The sequence below is a fragment of the Accipiter gentilis genome, chromosome 1 (genome assembly GCF_929443795.1).
Source record: "Accipiter gentilis chromosome 1, bAccGen1.1, whole genome shotgun sequence".
In the NCBI taxonomy this organism is placed as follows: domain Eukaryota; kingdom Metazoa; phylum Chordata; class Aves; order Accipitriformes; family Accipitridae; genus Astur; species Astur gentilis.
Genome location: NC_064880.1, coordinates 31,572,208 through 31,587,033, shown reverse-complemented (window position 1 = coordinate 31,587,033; position 14,826 = coordinate 31,572,208). Strand labels below are relative to the sequence as shown.

Genomic DNA, 14,826 nt, shown 5'->3' with positions numbered 1-14,826 from the left:
ATATATTCTGTGAATGACTAAGGCAAGTATTTAGTAATACACAGGATACTTGGTGTTCTAGAGTGAAGCACCAGCTTCAAGCAATGATTTACTATCCAGTGTTAAACAGCCATGGGTCAGCTCCTTTTTGTGATATCCAGTTAAGTGGCATTGACCTGAAATGTATGGAAATTTTCTGACTGAGCTTGCTTAGAAGAAATATGCTTACTAATTTGTAAATGTACTGAGAAGGCAGTACCTGAAATCAAAGTTATGCCAGAGTCTTCTGTGGGTCTCAGCACATACTGTCAGGCAATAGCAAGTGTGTTATTTTGTTTCCCCTTTGTAACAAGATTTGGGTAAAAAACAGCTATGAATATGATTATCAGGGTTTTTTTTGGTGAAATTCTGTAAGAAAATTAGGCACATTGTATTGGAAAACACTAAGGGATAGCAGGCAGATGACCTCAGATTTTACCTGTCAGTTAGTTCAGTGAAGAGCAATCTTTAGAGCATCAGATCTAAAGGCAAAGATCTGGACTTCAAGAGAGCAATCTCTGCTTGGTTTGGGGGGTGGAAAGGGGGTCCAGAGATCTTTAGGGACTCTTTCACATCTTTCCTTATTGTTCTGGATAAAAAAGAAGAAGTAACAATGCACCATGAGAGTGACGCACCCTTGTGAGTAATGCTCACAGGGGAGGTGGTTCATTGCCAAAATGTTATGACTAGTGCAGCCAACTTAGAGGAAGAACAGAGTTGTACTGAGAGCATCAGTGATCAATTATTTATTTTCAAAAGAAAATAGAGAAGCTGGTCCACATTGTCAAGCTACAGCATATATTCCCCAAGAGAAACCATTGCACAAGTGTGGATAGATATTACAGAAGGATTGCAGAAATCAGGTAATAGTCAAAATAACAGCATCTAATAAAATAGTTACACACGGTTTTGAAAAATGTGTGTGGAAACGGCACCTTAGTGTTTGCCCTAGGATTTCTACAACTGAAATGAATTGTGTTGTGTTACTCCCAAGTTTGCAAGTAATGCAGGCTCTGCCTTGTCACCATCTCTGCTGCCAGTGGTGGGCAGAACAGGAGGCAGCAGAAGTGCATCTAGTCACAAGTGACACTGTGGATTGAGATTGTGAGTGGGGGAGAAAGAGATGGAGAAAGAGAGAGACCATGTATTCAGCCAAGCACCTGTTGTGGTCTACAAAACCTTCTCCAATGTTACAAGACACTCACTTTCTAGTATCTGGCCACATGTAGGTTCACCTTGGCATGGGGAAGTATCAGAAGCCTGACTTGACTCCTTAGTGGTACAAACCATTACTGCCTGGGTCCTTACTACGCAGCCCACTCTGCTGCACTTGGGGGAGTATCTGGTGTGGAACCTGTGTTCAAATCTTTATACCCAGGAGGTCTTCCCTTCATCAGTCCTGAGTCTTTCCCATTAGAGTGCTGGGATTTTGCTGTGCAATGCACATGGACCACAAAGGCTCATCCATTTTCTTCACATCTGCCTGACTTGTTTTGGAGTGTTTATATTGTATAGATCTCTTTTTTCCTTCTTCTTTCCCTTTAAACAGGTATTAGATCTTCAGTACTTGCAGCAGAAGAGAGGAGACTAACTACAAAGACATATTTTATATACCTTAGGTATGCTAGAAATATCTGTAAGAAATTTAGAGATAGCTTGCATCAGAATATAGTAATTGCCTTTCTAAACATTAGCATATAAAAATATACCAAATTAAGTTCACAGAGTAGAAGAAAATCAATTGTAGTCATGAAAACCTCTGAGACTAACTGCAGCTGACTGCAAATAAAGTCTAAATAAGAGCATGCAAAGGAACACACTGAAAAGCCTGACAGTCATAGAATCATAGAATCATTTAGGTTGGAAAAGACCTTCAAGATCATCAAGTCCAACCGTCAACCATGCCCACTAAACCATGTCCTGAAGGGCCTTGTCTACACACTTTTAGAATACCTCCAGGGATGGTGACTCAACCACTTCCCTGGGCAGCCTGTGCCAATACCTGACGACACTTTCAGAAAAGAATTTTTTCCTAAGAGCCAGCCTAAACCTCCCCTGCTGCAACTTGAGGCCATTTCCTCTTATCCTATCTCCAGCCACCTGACAGAAGAGACCAGCACCCACCTCACTACAACCTCCTTTCAGGTAGTTGCAGAGAGCGATCAGGTCTCCCCTCGGCCTCCCTTTCTCCAGACTGACAACCCCAGCTCCCTCAGCCGCTCCTCATAAGACTTGTGCTCCAGGCCCCTCACCAACTTGGTTGCCCTTCTCTGGACACGCTCCAGCACCTCAGTGTCTTTCCTGTAGTGAGGGGCCCAAAACTGAACACAGTACTTGAGGTGCGGCCTCACCAGTGCTGAATGAGTGGCCTTAAAAACTGTTGGTATGAAAATTCACCCACAGCACCTCTCCAGTAAGGCAAGTGTGTGATTCTCTTTCCTCCTTTTCTCTCATCCCCAGCTGTTCCTTGTCAGTACTCTTCTGTGCTTTAGGCTATAGCGGTGGCTGAAAAGGTCATGTTAATTTTCACCACTGCATGGATATGAGGTGGTCAGTAACTGGAAGAAAAATACTGTCTTTATTACTCGTGCTGTCAGATTAGATGTCGGAAGTGTCTGATCTTTAAGCTGTTGCATGATAGAGTTTATAAATTGGTAGAAATCTGAAAACAGAGTGAATAGGTCACTAAGTGTAGTTTTAAAACCTGCTGTCATGATGGATTTACAAAACTTGAAGACTTCTGGTAATAAACAAGCTTATAATGATTTGATAACTGTTGCTGTCTTTCATAAGGAAAGTCTTTCCAGAGTTCATACCACCAGTGGAATACATTTTCAAAAACCTTTTGTAAATATTTAGTCTGTTAATCTTCAGGATGATTTTAAATGCCACCTCCCAGTACAATTTATCTTACTGCATTTTCTTTTCATTTATAGACATTATGATAACAAGATAGGTCTCACAGTCAGTATTGTGTTTTCCTCATTATCTCAGCTTTCAGAGATCTCATGCCTGGAATCTTGATGCAGTTACTTACGACTTTCTTTGCATACTTAGGTTTCCCAGTAAACAGTGTTTCCCTGACTTCTTGACAACTAAGCGTCCCTTGACATTTAATTTAGCTGATGAGGTGATACAATATTAGGTGTAAATTATACCTCCTATGTCAGCCCGCACCCCACCGAGGTATCTTCATGGGAGACTATGTGTAGGCAGTCCTATCAGCCTTCCCTCCAGATACCCAGATACAGAAGGTAGCTTCATTTATGCAGAGGTCCTCTGGAGGAGTCTGAACAACTGAGCTTTCTGAGGGCATGTGCCTCTTCTGGTAATGCTGCCTGAACTCCTCCACAGGCAACACTGCTCGCTGGGCTTGCTGTATCAGACTCATAAGTAGAGTCATCCCATGACAGGGTGGGACCTTCATGTGGAAGATGACAGTTGAAGTCCTTGGCAGTCTGTGCTTTTGTTCCTGGGGGACTTTGTCATCCTGAGTGTGAGGTGGGGCTGAACGGGGTTAGGTGCCTCCTTTGAAGTGTTATGTGCAACTCTGGCTTATTCTATGTGTAGATATTTTTGTTAAGCTAAGCCTCCGAATCTTTTGGAAATTACACGGTGTGTTCTGTGTTTCGTTTCATGAGAAGAATAATCAGGAAGAATATTAGAGAATTAACCAGAAGGGAAACTGCCATGCAGTGTATGGTGACCGTGGACGTGGTATAGGAAATAAAAGAGAAAATTACTGTCTTCCTACAATTCAAGTTCCTTATCAAGGTGGATTAAATGTGGACTAATAATGTATTATTTCTGGGAAAATGCTATTTTGGGAAAAACAGAACAAAGAAATGAATATCATCTGAATGGTGAGGAAGAACAAAAGAAAAAAAACTATAAAATTTGATTTTATCATATCCCAGATGAAACATTTCAATTTTCCATTTCTAAATCACTTTCAAGTCCAAATTCAGTAGAAGGTAGAACAAAATGTTTATCTACTCTTTGAATAAAATATTATTTCAACCCCTTGTGACATGCTTTCCTTTTATTCATTTGGCCAACCAAAATGAGTTTTTCCCTTGTGTGATGTGTGATTTACTAGCTGAACTGAGAAAACAATTATTTCTCACATTCTTCCTTTCACTGAGTTCCAGGCATAGGACTGGATGCATACTATGGGAAAGTGAATGGTTGGGAAAGAAAACAGGAGAGTTTTATCCTCAAATGAAGCAGCATATATTTTGTGTGACTGACCAGGGATATAACATAGTTTTGCTTCTATGAGTTTTCAGCTGGATTATGGGTGAGATTTAAATAATATGCTACTAAGCTTTAGGATGTAATAGCTTGTCTAAAAATAGGATTGGATTATTAAGATTAATGTAATCTTTGTAGCTTTTGTTACTATTTAGAATGCAAGACATTCAGTCTTTAGTGCTAGAATTGATGATTTTTCATATCCATTTCCAAGAAAAAGAAATGTTAAAAGGATAATTCAAGCATCTGTTAAAATCCAGCAGACAATATTTTAAAAGTCACTACATCCAAACAGCTCCATAGAACAAAGGATAAAACTTTTAAATTAAAATTGTACTATGAGGGAAATTTTCTGTGTCAATTATTATGTGTGCTTAGTTGAAACCTACATGAATTTCAGCTGGTTGGTTGTTCACATTCAGCTCACTGCACATCCTAAGGACTGCATGAAACATTTTATTTACACTGATCATCAGCATCCCTGTTGCATAAGCTTGTTTTCTGACAGTTCCAAAAGGGAATTATAGTTGTTTAGCCTTAAGCATGACAGTAATATAGTATGATTGAAAACAAATTTGTCGCTTATTCATTGAATGATTTGTATTTGATAAAAGGATATTTTTTTCCTTTGGTGTTATGTTTTAGCTTCTGTGAATTTCTTAAGCTCTAGACAGAACTTTGAACCTTATTGATCATGTCACCAGCATTCACTGAAGAAAAATACCAGTTACTGACATCAGTTACAATTATGTAGTTTACAGTGGTACAAGGGACATTATTTTTACAGTTACAAAGTTTCATCTGATATTACAGTTTTTGTGCATGTGTATACATAACATGAGGTGCTGGGTTTGTGTGTTTCAGAACCTTGTAGTTTCTTAAAACCAAACTTAGTGTATTGGAATTAAATGTTTAGAGTTTTTGCACTAAATCCTGTATATTTAAAATCTGACACCAAAATTGTAGTGGTATGTGATTCTCATGCATCCTTAGTTAACAGCCTTGCCTCCAGCCCTACAATAAAGTAGCTTTCTAGCTTGAGTTCAGCTTAGTAGTGTAATTTCAAACAAGCTTTAAAACAGCCTTTATGGGAAATCACACAAATAAGTACAATATAGATTTATTAGAACCCTCAAAGTCATGCTTTAGGGAAGATGAAAGAGGGAAATGTTTTAGCACAACTTCTGATAAAATAAAGGCAGTGTGCTCCAGTCAAGAAATCAGGCCTTGTAGCATTAAGAGTAAACACATCTGACTGCCTCAGATTGCTTTTGTGCATGTGAAGCACAAGGCAGCAGACACACAAGTGTAAATACCACATCATCCATTGAATGGCTTTATACATCTATACCTGACTGAATGTGCCATCACTGTCTTTCAGAAATATCGACAGTATATGTCTGGACTTCTCACTCCTCCTTATGGTGTTATGGAAACTGGCTCCAACAATGACAGTAAGTATGAGAAAATAGACATCAGATATTAGAAAAAAGAGAAAAGAGAAGAAAGGGGAAGATCAAAGTCCTCTGGTTTGGGGTGTTGGAATTAAAATGTTAAATTCAGTTCAATATTACGACTGTATTAATACTGCATATAGTAAGAAATACTTTGGAACTTGCCTACTATTCAAGTGTACACAGAGCTGTACGCAGATTTGCACCACGAGCCAGGCCTGGTGACTAAAGCATACTGTATAATGTCACGTAACATTTAACTGGTTATAGATGTTACAGGAATTCCATGAAACGTTGCCATGAGTCCTGCTATTAGAATAAATATAACAAACTGGCTTATTTTTTTAGTTAGGGTGGGCTACACAACATGATTGGGAACTTAGGTTAGTGCTTGGGCAGACAGCCTGCAGTAAACATGCTGCTGTCTGACCTTAGTTACATAGCCAAGTTTGGGTATGTCTGTCTCATGAGAACCTGTCTAACTGTGGGATAGTGCTGTAGACATGAATCCATTGGAACTCATTCTGTAAATCAAGGGACTTTTATTTAGTTGCCAGATGATTATTTAGATGCCAACCAGGACAATATCTGATGGCTAGCAACTGCATCTGCAAATTTTGTCCCATATGTTACGTGTTCAATGTGTTCTGTTTGTGAAACAGTAGCATAGCGTAGCGTAGCAATGCTAGTTAGTGCAAACTCAGTGTCCCATTTGACTTCCAGGTACTAAACCACAGATAATGTTAAATAAAAAAATATAAATAATTCCTGTATATATACTTCAAATATCAAGTTGTGAGAAAGTACTATGTTTAGCAAGCTGTTTATAATATTTACACAAGTTAGCTTTTTGTCTTTTTTGTGTTCACAAGAGAAAATTTTTGTCTGAATAAATCTGGTTTGCTCTTAAAAAAGTCATAGATTAATCTGTATGTTACCAAAGTATTGAATCCTCCAATTCCCCATTCTATTGATAAATATCTCCATTGTTACTTAAAGAATGTACAGTATGTATTTATTTTCCGTGTTCTTTTTTTAGGGATGCCAGATAAGGACAGTATGTCAAGCAGTGCTCTTTGCCAAGTTTCTAAAAATTGTAATAAGGTAAATCACACCTAGCTTTGCCTTTGTTTTTTTGATGGGGGAGGCAGGGAGAAATTTGGTAATGAAAAATACAAAAGTACAGCATTAAATTGAAAAGAATCAGGTGCAAATGCAAAGTATGTGGTTGATGCATGTGAGTACAGTATACAAATTATAAGGATGCTTTAGACTTTGTGTCATATAACTGGAGAAAGCAACTGGTTCAGGATCAGCATTGGTGGAAAGGGTACTGCTGCCAAAATTTGTGTTACAATCTGGTTGTCCTGTCTTTGTTGGAAAAGTGCTGAGAGTAAAGAAGGAAAGCAGCACTGTGACAAGACCAGTGCAAGCCAATGGATCACAAAATTTATAATTAAATCCTAAATTCAGGGTGAACTTTCTCCTGTGTTCGGAGAGCAGCTTTATGTCCCAGTTCCCCTTTTTGTAAAATAGTTCTGTGCCTTTAGTCTCACCAGATGAGGGCCCACATGAAAGAACTCATGAATATTTATATGCTGGGTTTAAAGTGATTGTAATAGTGGGAAGAAATAGTATCAAGCATTGCTGTAAAGGTTAATAACTTTTAGAATTTTTTATGGCAGGAGTAGAAAAGTTACAGTAATAAACAGATGCTTGGATGCCTTGTTTCTGGACATAGGAGTTTAATTGGATGCATTTGTGTGATGTCTTTAAAAGGTTAAAGGTATTTTTGTTACACAAAAAACATCTCTTGACAGCAGATAAAGACAATGAATATTTTAGTGTGTTTCCTTAATGCGAAAATAACTACTTCCACCTCTCCCTGTCTGTCTGTCCTGCTTCCTCAAGAGTACTGACCTTTCTTAATTGTCACATTCAGCCTTTATTAAATGTATAAACGTAACAGTATGCAGTTCCTTTTTCTAGAGTCTTATTCACTAAGGCTATACCACTTCCTGACACAGCCTTATCCTGTAGGAAAATAAACATTTTTCCATGCACTGAGTAATGATTCTTAGATACTTAGATAGCACCTTTCATTCTGTAAGTATTTTACAAAGAGTTATGAGTTAAGTCACAGTGCTTCTCTAAGACGTTGGCATTTCAATGCTACACTTCGAGTTAAACCAGATCAGGAGTCTTGCCTGACCTCTCAATGAAAGCACCAGGCATAGAATCCAAACTAAAAGATGTTGTATTTTCTGAAGCAGATAGAGGTTACAAGGTAAAAATACCCATCTTTCCTGTAAGGTGATATCCCCCCAGTAATGGGCAATGATACTCAGGTAAGGGAAGTATACACTTTCAGGTACAAAGTATTTTAGAAACAGAGCAGAATTTAGTGATTGATACTGCTGCCAGTAGCTGGGCTTTTCTAGCCCAAAAGGACTCTTCCCGCACCAAGTAATGTTCAGCTGGGTAGGAGACAGAACTTGGCTGGGGCAGGCTCAAACCCTTCAATGACTTTTACAGGAATAAGGTCCTTTGCAAACCATATTAACTTACTTTTCAAGACACATATATAAATCAGCCATCCTTCTCCCTCCCACACTGTACACATTTCTGTGGAGAGAAGCTGAGAGAGTAAATATGTGACAGATATTTGTCACTTTGGTTAATCCTGGAGGAGCTCAGACAGTCCCATGACAAATGTGGCAGAAGAACCTACACAGCACAGAAATAGTTCATGAATCCTAGTTCTGTGTTTTTGCCATGTGGCCATGGTTCTCTTTAGTTATATTAAGTGAAAGGTAAATGCAGCAGAAATAAATACCTAAGAACTTTGTTTACTGCATGCAAATTTCATTCCTGCAATTTTAAACTGTACAACTGTTAACAGTGCTTACACAACATGTCAATCTTCATGCCCTGCAGTCACTTTTGAGTGATCAGGGAGGTACTGGGATTGCAGGGCCAAATTCCCAGAATTGTTGCCAGCTATTTGAAATATGAAATAACAGGGTATCAGAAAACAGCCTTGTGTTTGTAGATTTTATGTATTTTGTTTATTTTAGGGTGATACATGACTGTGAAACTGGCTACTGCATCAGGGAAGGGCATTCATCCAGGGAAAGGGAAGTATTTGCAGGACATCTTTACACTACTTTATATCTTTAGATTGCCAGAATGATGCTTGTGGGACTGGCAGCCAATACAGCTCAGAGAGGCCTGCAGGCTACTCTGTAATGTCCAGAAAAAGAGTAAGTGAGGAACTTTATGAGATTCAGAGAAAGTTCCTCAAAATCTTTCATATGGTAAGAAAACATTACACTCTTAGACAGAAGGAGATAACATAATGTCTTCAGTAGTTCTGATCGTAATGATGAACTTCTTTCAGGAGGGGGTTGTATTTTTAATTTTACAGGGAAGTTTATAACTAAAAATAATTTGCTTCAAATGTAATTTAACATATTCCACTCTTGAAGTATGAAATACATGTTTTTCTCTTTTAGCCCTTGCTGAATCTTTTACAAGCACTGTAATACATGATTTTCCATATTTGCTAATTATTTGAGTTCCATCTTCATAGCCTAATTTTTTTCTCCTGTCACATCTATTAGATGAGTAACATAAGATTTTTCTTCTAATATATGCCTTGAAATATTCTCACCATATGGGGATGTTTGGTTTTCCTAGTTCATTAAAATCTATAAAAAAATTCTATTTGGGGAAGGTAGCAAAGTGATTTTTTTTTTTTTTAACCAAACACAAATTCATTTGCATTTAGGGTTACATTATTGCACATCATTTAATGCAATGTAGGAGTTAAATTGAGCATAAAATACTGAGACAGAGTACACTACTGTCCCCAGTTATATTTTGGGAAATGGAAACAAAGTCAATTTAAAGCTGTCTTACATAAGGGAAAATAACACAGCTTCAGTCTTTTTAACTTGTCAGTCTAATATCTGTACACCAGTCTCTCTAGGTCTAGTTTCTGAAAATTCTCATGGGGTAGAGTTGGATATACCTGGATCTGTGAGATGAAAATAACCCTAAAGCCAAAATGACAAAATCAATAATAATTTCAAATACATTTTTGGAAAATATACAGAAGAGTACTTAGAACACAGGGGAGGTCGTGTTCCAGCATGCGGACAGTATAGGTAGTGGTTCTGTTTCTATATATTACCAGCAGGGCTGGCAGCAGGGTTGCATGGTGGTTCCCACTACAAGATCTGTTCTTACAATTTGGCCACTTTTTCACTGTTTACACTGAATTTGCCATGCTGAGAGTATGCTTCTGGCTGATTTTTAAATTGAAATAGATCAAACCTCTGACATTGAGGTTGGGGGAAAATACATAGCATGTATTAAATAGCTCTTCCCAGGGATACACTAGCAATCCTGTCCTTTGGACTAGGACCTCAACATTTGGGGCTTGTTCTGGCAGAAAGAAGTGTCATTTGCAACCCCCTACAAAATAAACCATATTGTTATGCCTTGAAAAATCTCTGTTGAAACTGGCTCACTAGAGGCTCGTTACAGTGTAACTCCAAGCCAGCGCACACAGGCTGTGCATGTTGCACTTGCAGAATTCCCACACTATTTGTCTTTGGTCCTGGGCTGCTTGGGCATTCCTGTGTCGATGCTTAACGGTGTGGATTTTCTCACAATCACTCATTCTAGTTGCGAGAGCAACATTTTGATTATTATAAAGCCAGACACTAATTGAAAACCACAGCTGTCTCCCCTGTGCTTTTACACCCTCTATTGCTGCCTAAGTAGGAAATGAGTAAAGAAATAGCCCATTCTTCTCTGGAGACATGACATACATGATAGTTTTAAAGAAGAGGGCATTGCAGAAATGAGTTGTAGGGACACAAAAATGAATGTGGGTAAGAACAGAGGACAGACCCATCGAGAGCATGAATCTCCACTCTTCTATGGAGTGTGGTGCTGAATGCTTTTTTCTGCTATCAGTAAACATCTTAAACTCCTTTGCAAACTGTGGATGCTATGCCTAAGAGACCATAGGAGTGATCCACAGAAAGAATAGAAATCTGTGATTAATAACAATTATTGTATTTATTCCATTAGTTGATAGTCAAAAAGTCATAACCCTGCTAATGATCCAAGCTGAAGTTTTAGGTTGTTTTCCATAATGGAATCTCCGTATTGCAGTTTGCTAAAAGAACCTCCACATCCTGAAGAAACCACACAAAAAAAATTATGCTTGAAAGGAAGGCTGAAAAATTAAGTGCTCAGAAGCAGAGAATTTCAAGAATGGAGGCCGACTGAGCAGTGTTAATGAAGTCCTCTTACCCATGTTTCTTATGGTACAGACTTCAATTCTTCATGTTTATTAATGGTACAGACTTTGATTACCTGCTCACATATATTTTTCCTGTGACACACTCAATTAAAACAACTTCTCACCTCAAAAACCACGCTAGCTTTCTTTTTGTATAACTTAATCTCTATAACTGTTTGAAACCTACATACATTTGTGCCACCTTCATTGAAAGCATGCATCCTGAAGGGAGGAAAGTGCTGCTTCATGTCCTTTATACTGAGGAAACCATACTGAACACAGAAGATATAAGCAGATTAAGTTGTGCAACTTCATACAGTCATTCTTGCTATTGGGTGAAGAATTTGTTTTTTTTCTGAAACCTCTCTCATGCTTTATTTCCATTATGTTCCCCATATTGACTTCAGGTTTCTATTGTGATAAAGAGTTGCAGGAGCTCCCTCTAGTGCATGAAGTAATATTCGAAAAACACACGGATAAAGTTTGTGACGCTTACAGGCTGAGACATCCCCTTTATGTTTTTCATGTAATGACTCCAGATCCTCTAGACTGGAAGCTTATTGGAAGTGATTTATTTGAAGGTATTTTTTTATAGCAAAGCTTCTATAGGATGTGCTGAAATACTCTGAAAGTCTCCTTTCATCCATCTTCTTCATGCGATAAAATGTAGATTCCTTTTCTTTACTGAATTTTCAATAAGGCTTAGGTGCCATGCTGATTTTTATGTATTTAAATAATCAGAATGATTGTGAAAACATGATTTGCTATTTTATCAACTCTAAATGCATTTAATAAAATTATATTGAAAAGATCTTTCAGTTGACAGAGAATGACATAATCTAAGTGTTAATCCACAAAGTATTGCAATTTTCAACATTGCCAGGCAAATGAATATTCACTTATTTCAATTTTCAAGCACTTAAGTATTGCTCTGGGCATTTGAAAGTATACTGTTTGTAAAGATGACATTACAATTGACTAGAACCAGCCTTGAAAAGCCTGCACAAGCAATAATCATGTTCATTCACCATATTAGCTACTCTAGCAATAAACAATAATTTGACTTCTGATTTCCCTATATTTCAATTTACTTTTTCCAGATGACCGAGAAGAAAGCTTATCTTTTAAGATATTCAGTAGATTGTGAAATGTGGAATTTGATAGAGCATTAGCAGAACGCTAAGGGAAATGTTTCATATACTCATGAAATTGTGAGCCTACAAGAAAGAATAAAGAGAGAGAGAGAACAGGAAAGCAGGCAGTGTTCTAGCAAGGTACAACGACAAGGTGTTTGTTTGGAGGTGGTAACCTCTCCAATGTGTTATAACACAACTGATTTCTATGTGGATGCTTTATATAACTGTCTAGTGATATGCATGCATTAATTCCTATCCTCTCTTGGGCTGTGTGTCAGAGTCAGTTCTCCTATACAATGTTAGTATAGGGTTAAAAAAATAATTGCTTTTAATTTTCTGTTTTTAAAGTGGTTGTATAAAAGCACTATGTGCAAATATTTCTAATAATGTCTTCATGCAGTCCTAACCATACCAATTACTTTTAGGGGCTGCTCTGATATTTTGGCACCAGTTTCACATATATGAAAGTAATTTGCTTAGAGGTCTGTTCAAGTTCTTCATTTTGCTCTTAAGTGGAAGTGCTCAGGGTTCAATCATTATCACAGCCTGTAACAGTTTGGCTAGTGCAGAGGCTGTGCATATAGTCCCTGGCAATGAGTCACATGGTGATAGCATATGGCAGGAGAGATAACAAAGACAGGAGCATCAGATGAGTAGGAGTCTGTGAAAAATACATTTTTCATATGTTAGTAATGAACTTCTTCATGAAAAATGTGAAGGTCTTTCTATGTCATCAGAGCTCTTTAATGTAAACAAAATTGTTAGTAGGTCTGCTGGCTTACATAAGTAGGCTTTTGCATAAACTAAATTGTTGCAGAACTGTCAGGGAAGGTTTTGGTACATCACTATCTCCAGTTCCAGCCATATAGAGATGATACACAGCTGTAGGCTTCTCTTCCAAATGCCAATGTGAATAGTGATGCCTCAAAGAAAAGCTTGCACCACCCTATCTTCTGTTATCCAATTCAGCTACCTGATAATCTATGAAATATCTGTGACCCATGATTTCATTGTGTATCCTGAATTCTGGAGACCCTAATGGCAGTTTCTACTGGAAACAGTTTCTTCTGCCATATCTAATCATATAATTAAGCTCCCATCTGACCAATACAGAACTAGCCAGAGTAGCCCCAATATGAAACCTGCAGATGTGATTAGTGATTCTCATTTGATCTATTACTATACAGGAATTAGCAGCATTGTGAAGAAAAAGAACAGAATACTTGGTCTGGGTTGCTGTGTATTTACCAGTGTACATGTCAAATTAACTTAATTTCTTTTCAGTGTGTACTTGATCGAGTTCAAGGATCCCTGGTCCTTGAAGCCCTTCCATGAATTTGGAAGAAAAAATATGGTCCCTTCTTTCTACAATGAGGATTTTTCATTGTGGTGATTCTTAAGGACAGCTCTAAAGATAAATAGAGCTGTCTACAATGATAGTGAGATTGGTAAGAGATCGAGGCAAGACTTCTCCTGGTAGATGAATTAAACTTTTTGCAGAAAAGGGCAGAATTTTGCAACCCACATTTTCTAAGAGCAATAACAACAGAGGATTAAATATATATAGGTGTATTTCAGTTTTAAAATTTAAACAAATTCCCACATTTATCTTGGGAGAAGATGAATAATGGGAAAAATAGTGAATAGTGTCCAATAGCACAGCACGGTTGAATTGTCAGCATCTGAAGACAGAGCCTCCCATTCCTGTCACAGCTGCAAAACGTTCCAGAAGCAACCACTGCCCTTTGCTCAGGAATGGAAAACCGAGCTTGGAAAAATGTGTCTGCATCTGTACTATTCTTTAAGTGCTGCAATGAATTTCTGAGTCATTGTGAAACTACTTGCAAGATCCAAATCAGGGTAGTGTGGGTTTTATCATGAGGGAGAAGTGGAAAGACGAAGAATGAGAGGTACAGGGGAGAGAAAGAGGCTTCCTCTGTTACCAGCAGAACAATCCATATACTCAAGTGAATGTTAGAGCTAAACTGTATGAGTTTTTAGTTCCATGACTTTTACATCTGAGTATTAATATGTTTGATCTCCACACTATTTGTCTAAATGAAGAGTCCCCTCAAGCAGTTGTTGTTGTTGTTATTTTGGTGCTCTCCACTTCTCTTGCTTTTTTTTTTATTTTTATGTCAGCCTTTATTGCAATTTATGTGTATCCTAAAATCTTGTAATTCTTGTTTGTGCTGGGTGCTGTGATGCAAAGGAGGGATGAGGCCTCTGCTACAAAAAGCTTGCAGTCATGGAAAAGATGGAGTGACTGTCAAACAGAAAGATGTTTGTTTACTCAGAACTTTGTAAGGCATGGGATTCATACGTGTTCATACATTTCAAATGAGTTTTGTTACAGGAGCTTATTGTGATCAGTCTTTGGTGTGATAATCTTAAGAGACACTGGGAGTGGGGGGAAAAAGTTCAGAAATCAATAGACAGATGAAAAACTAAGTGATATATATTTCTTTTTTTAATCTTGTAATTTGGAGGGGATCTAACTCACACTGTTGGCCTTCTTCAGAGTAGCAGAGTAGGCAAGTACTCACCTCTTCCCTGACTAACCTTCTTCCCACAAAAGGTTTATGGAGGTGCTTGGAGTAGCACGGGAAAGGCAATTTTGCTGAAGAGACGTTTTCCCTTTCTGACT

The 14,826-nt window shown here is 38.0% G+C and overlaps 1 protein-coding gene across 5 annotated transcripts in view; it reads left to right on the top strand.

Annotated features, from left to right (window-relative positions):
- Positions 1 to 14,826, top strand: part of RAPGEF4 (Rap guanine nucleotide exchange factor 4) — a 160,395-nt gene that overhangs the window by 72,546 nt on the left and 73,023 nt on the right. For all 5 annotated transcript variants that reach the window (XM_049812151.1, XM_049812141.1, XM_049812160.1 and 2 more), the window contains 2 exons: positions 5,654 to 5,726; positions 6,766 to 6,830. In XM_049812151.1, the coding sequence (XP_049668108.1) occupies positions 5,654 to 5,726; positions 6,766 to 6,830 (138 nt within the window). The remainder of the gene's footprint in view (positions 1 to 5,653; positions 5,727 to 6,765; positions 6,831 to 14,826) is intronic.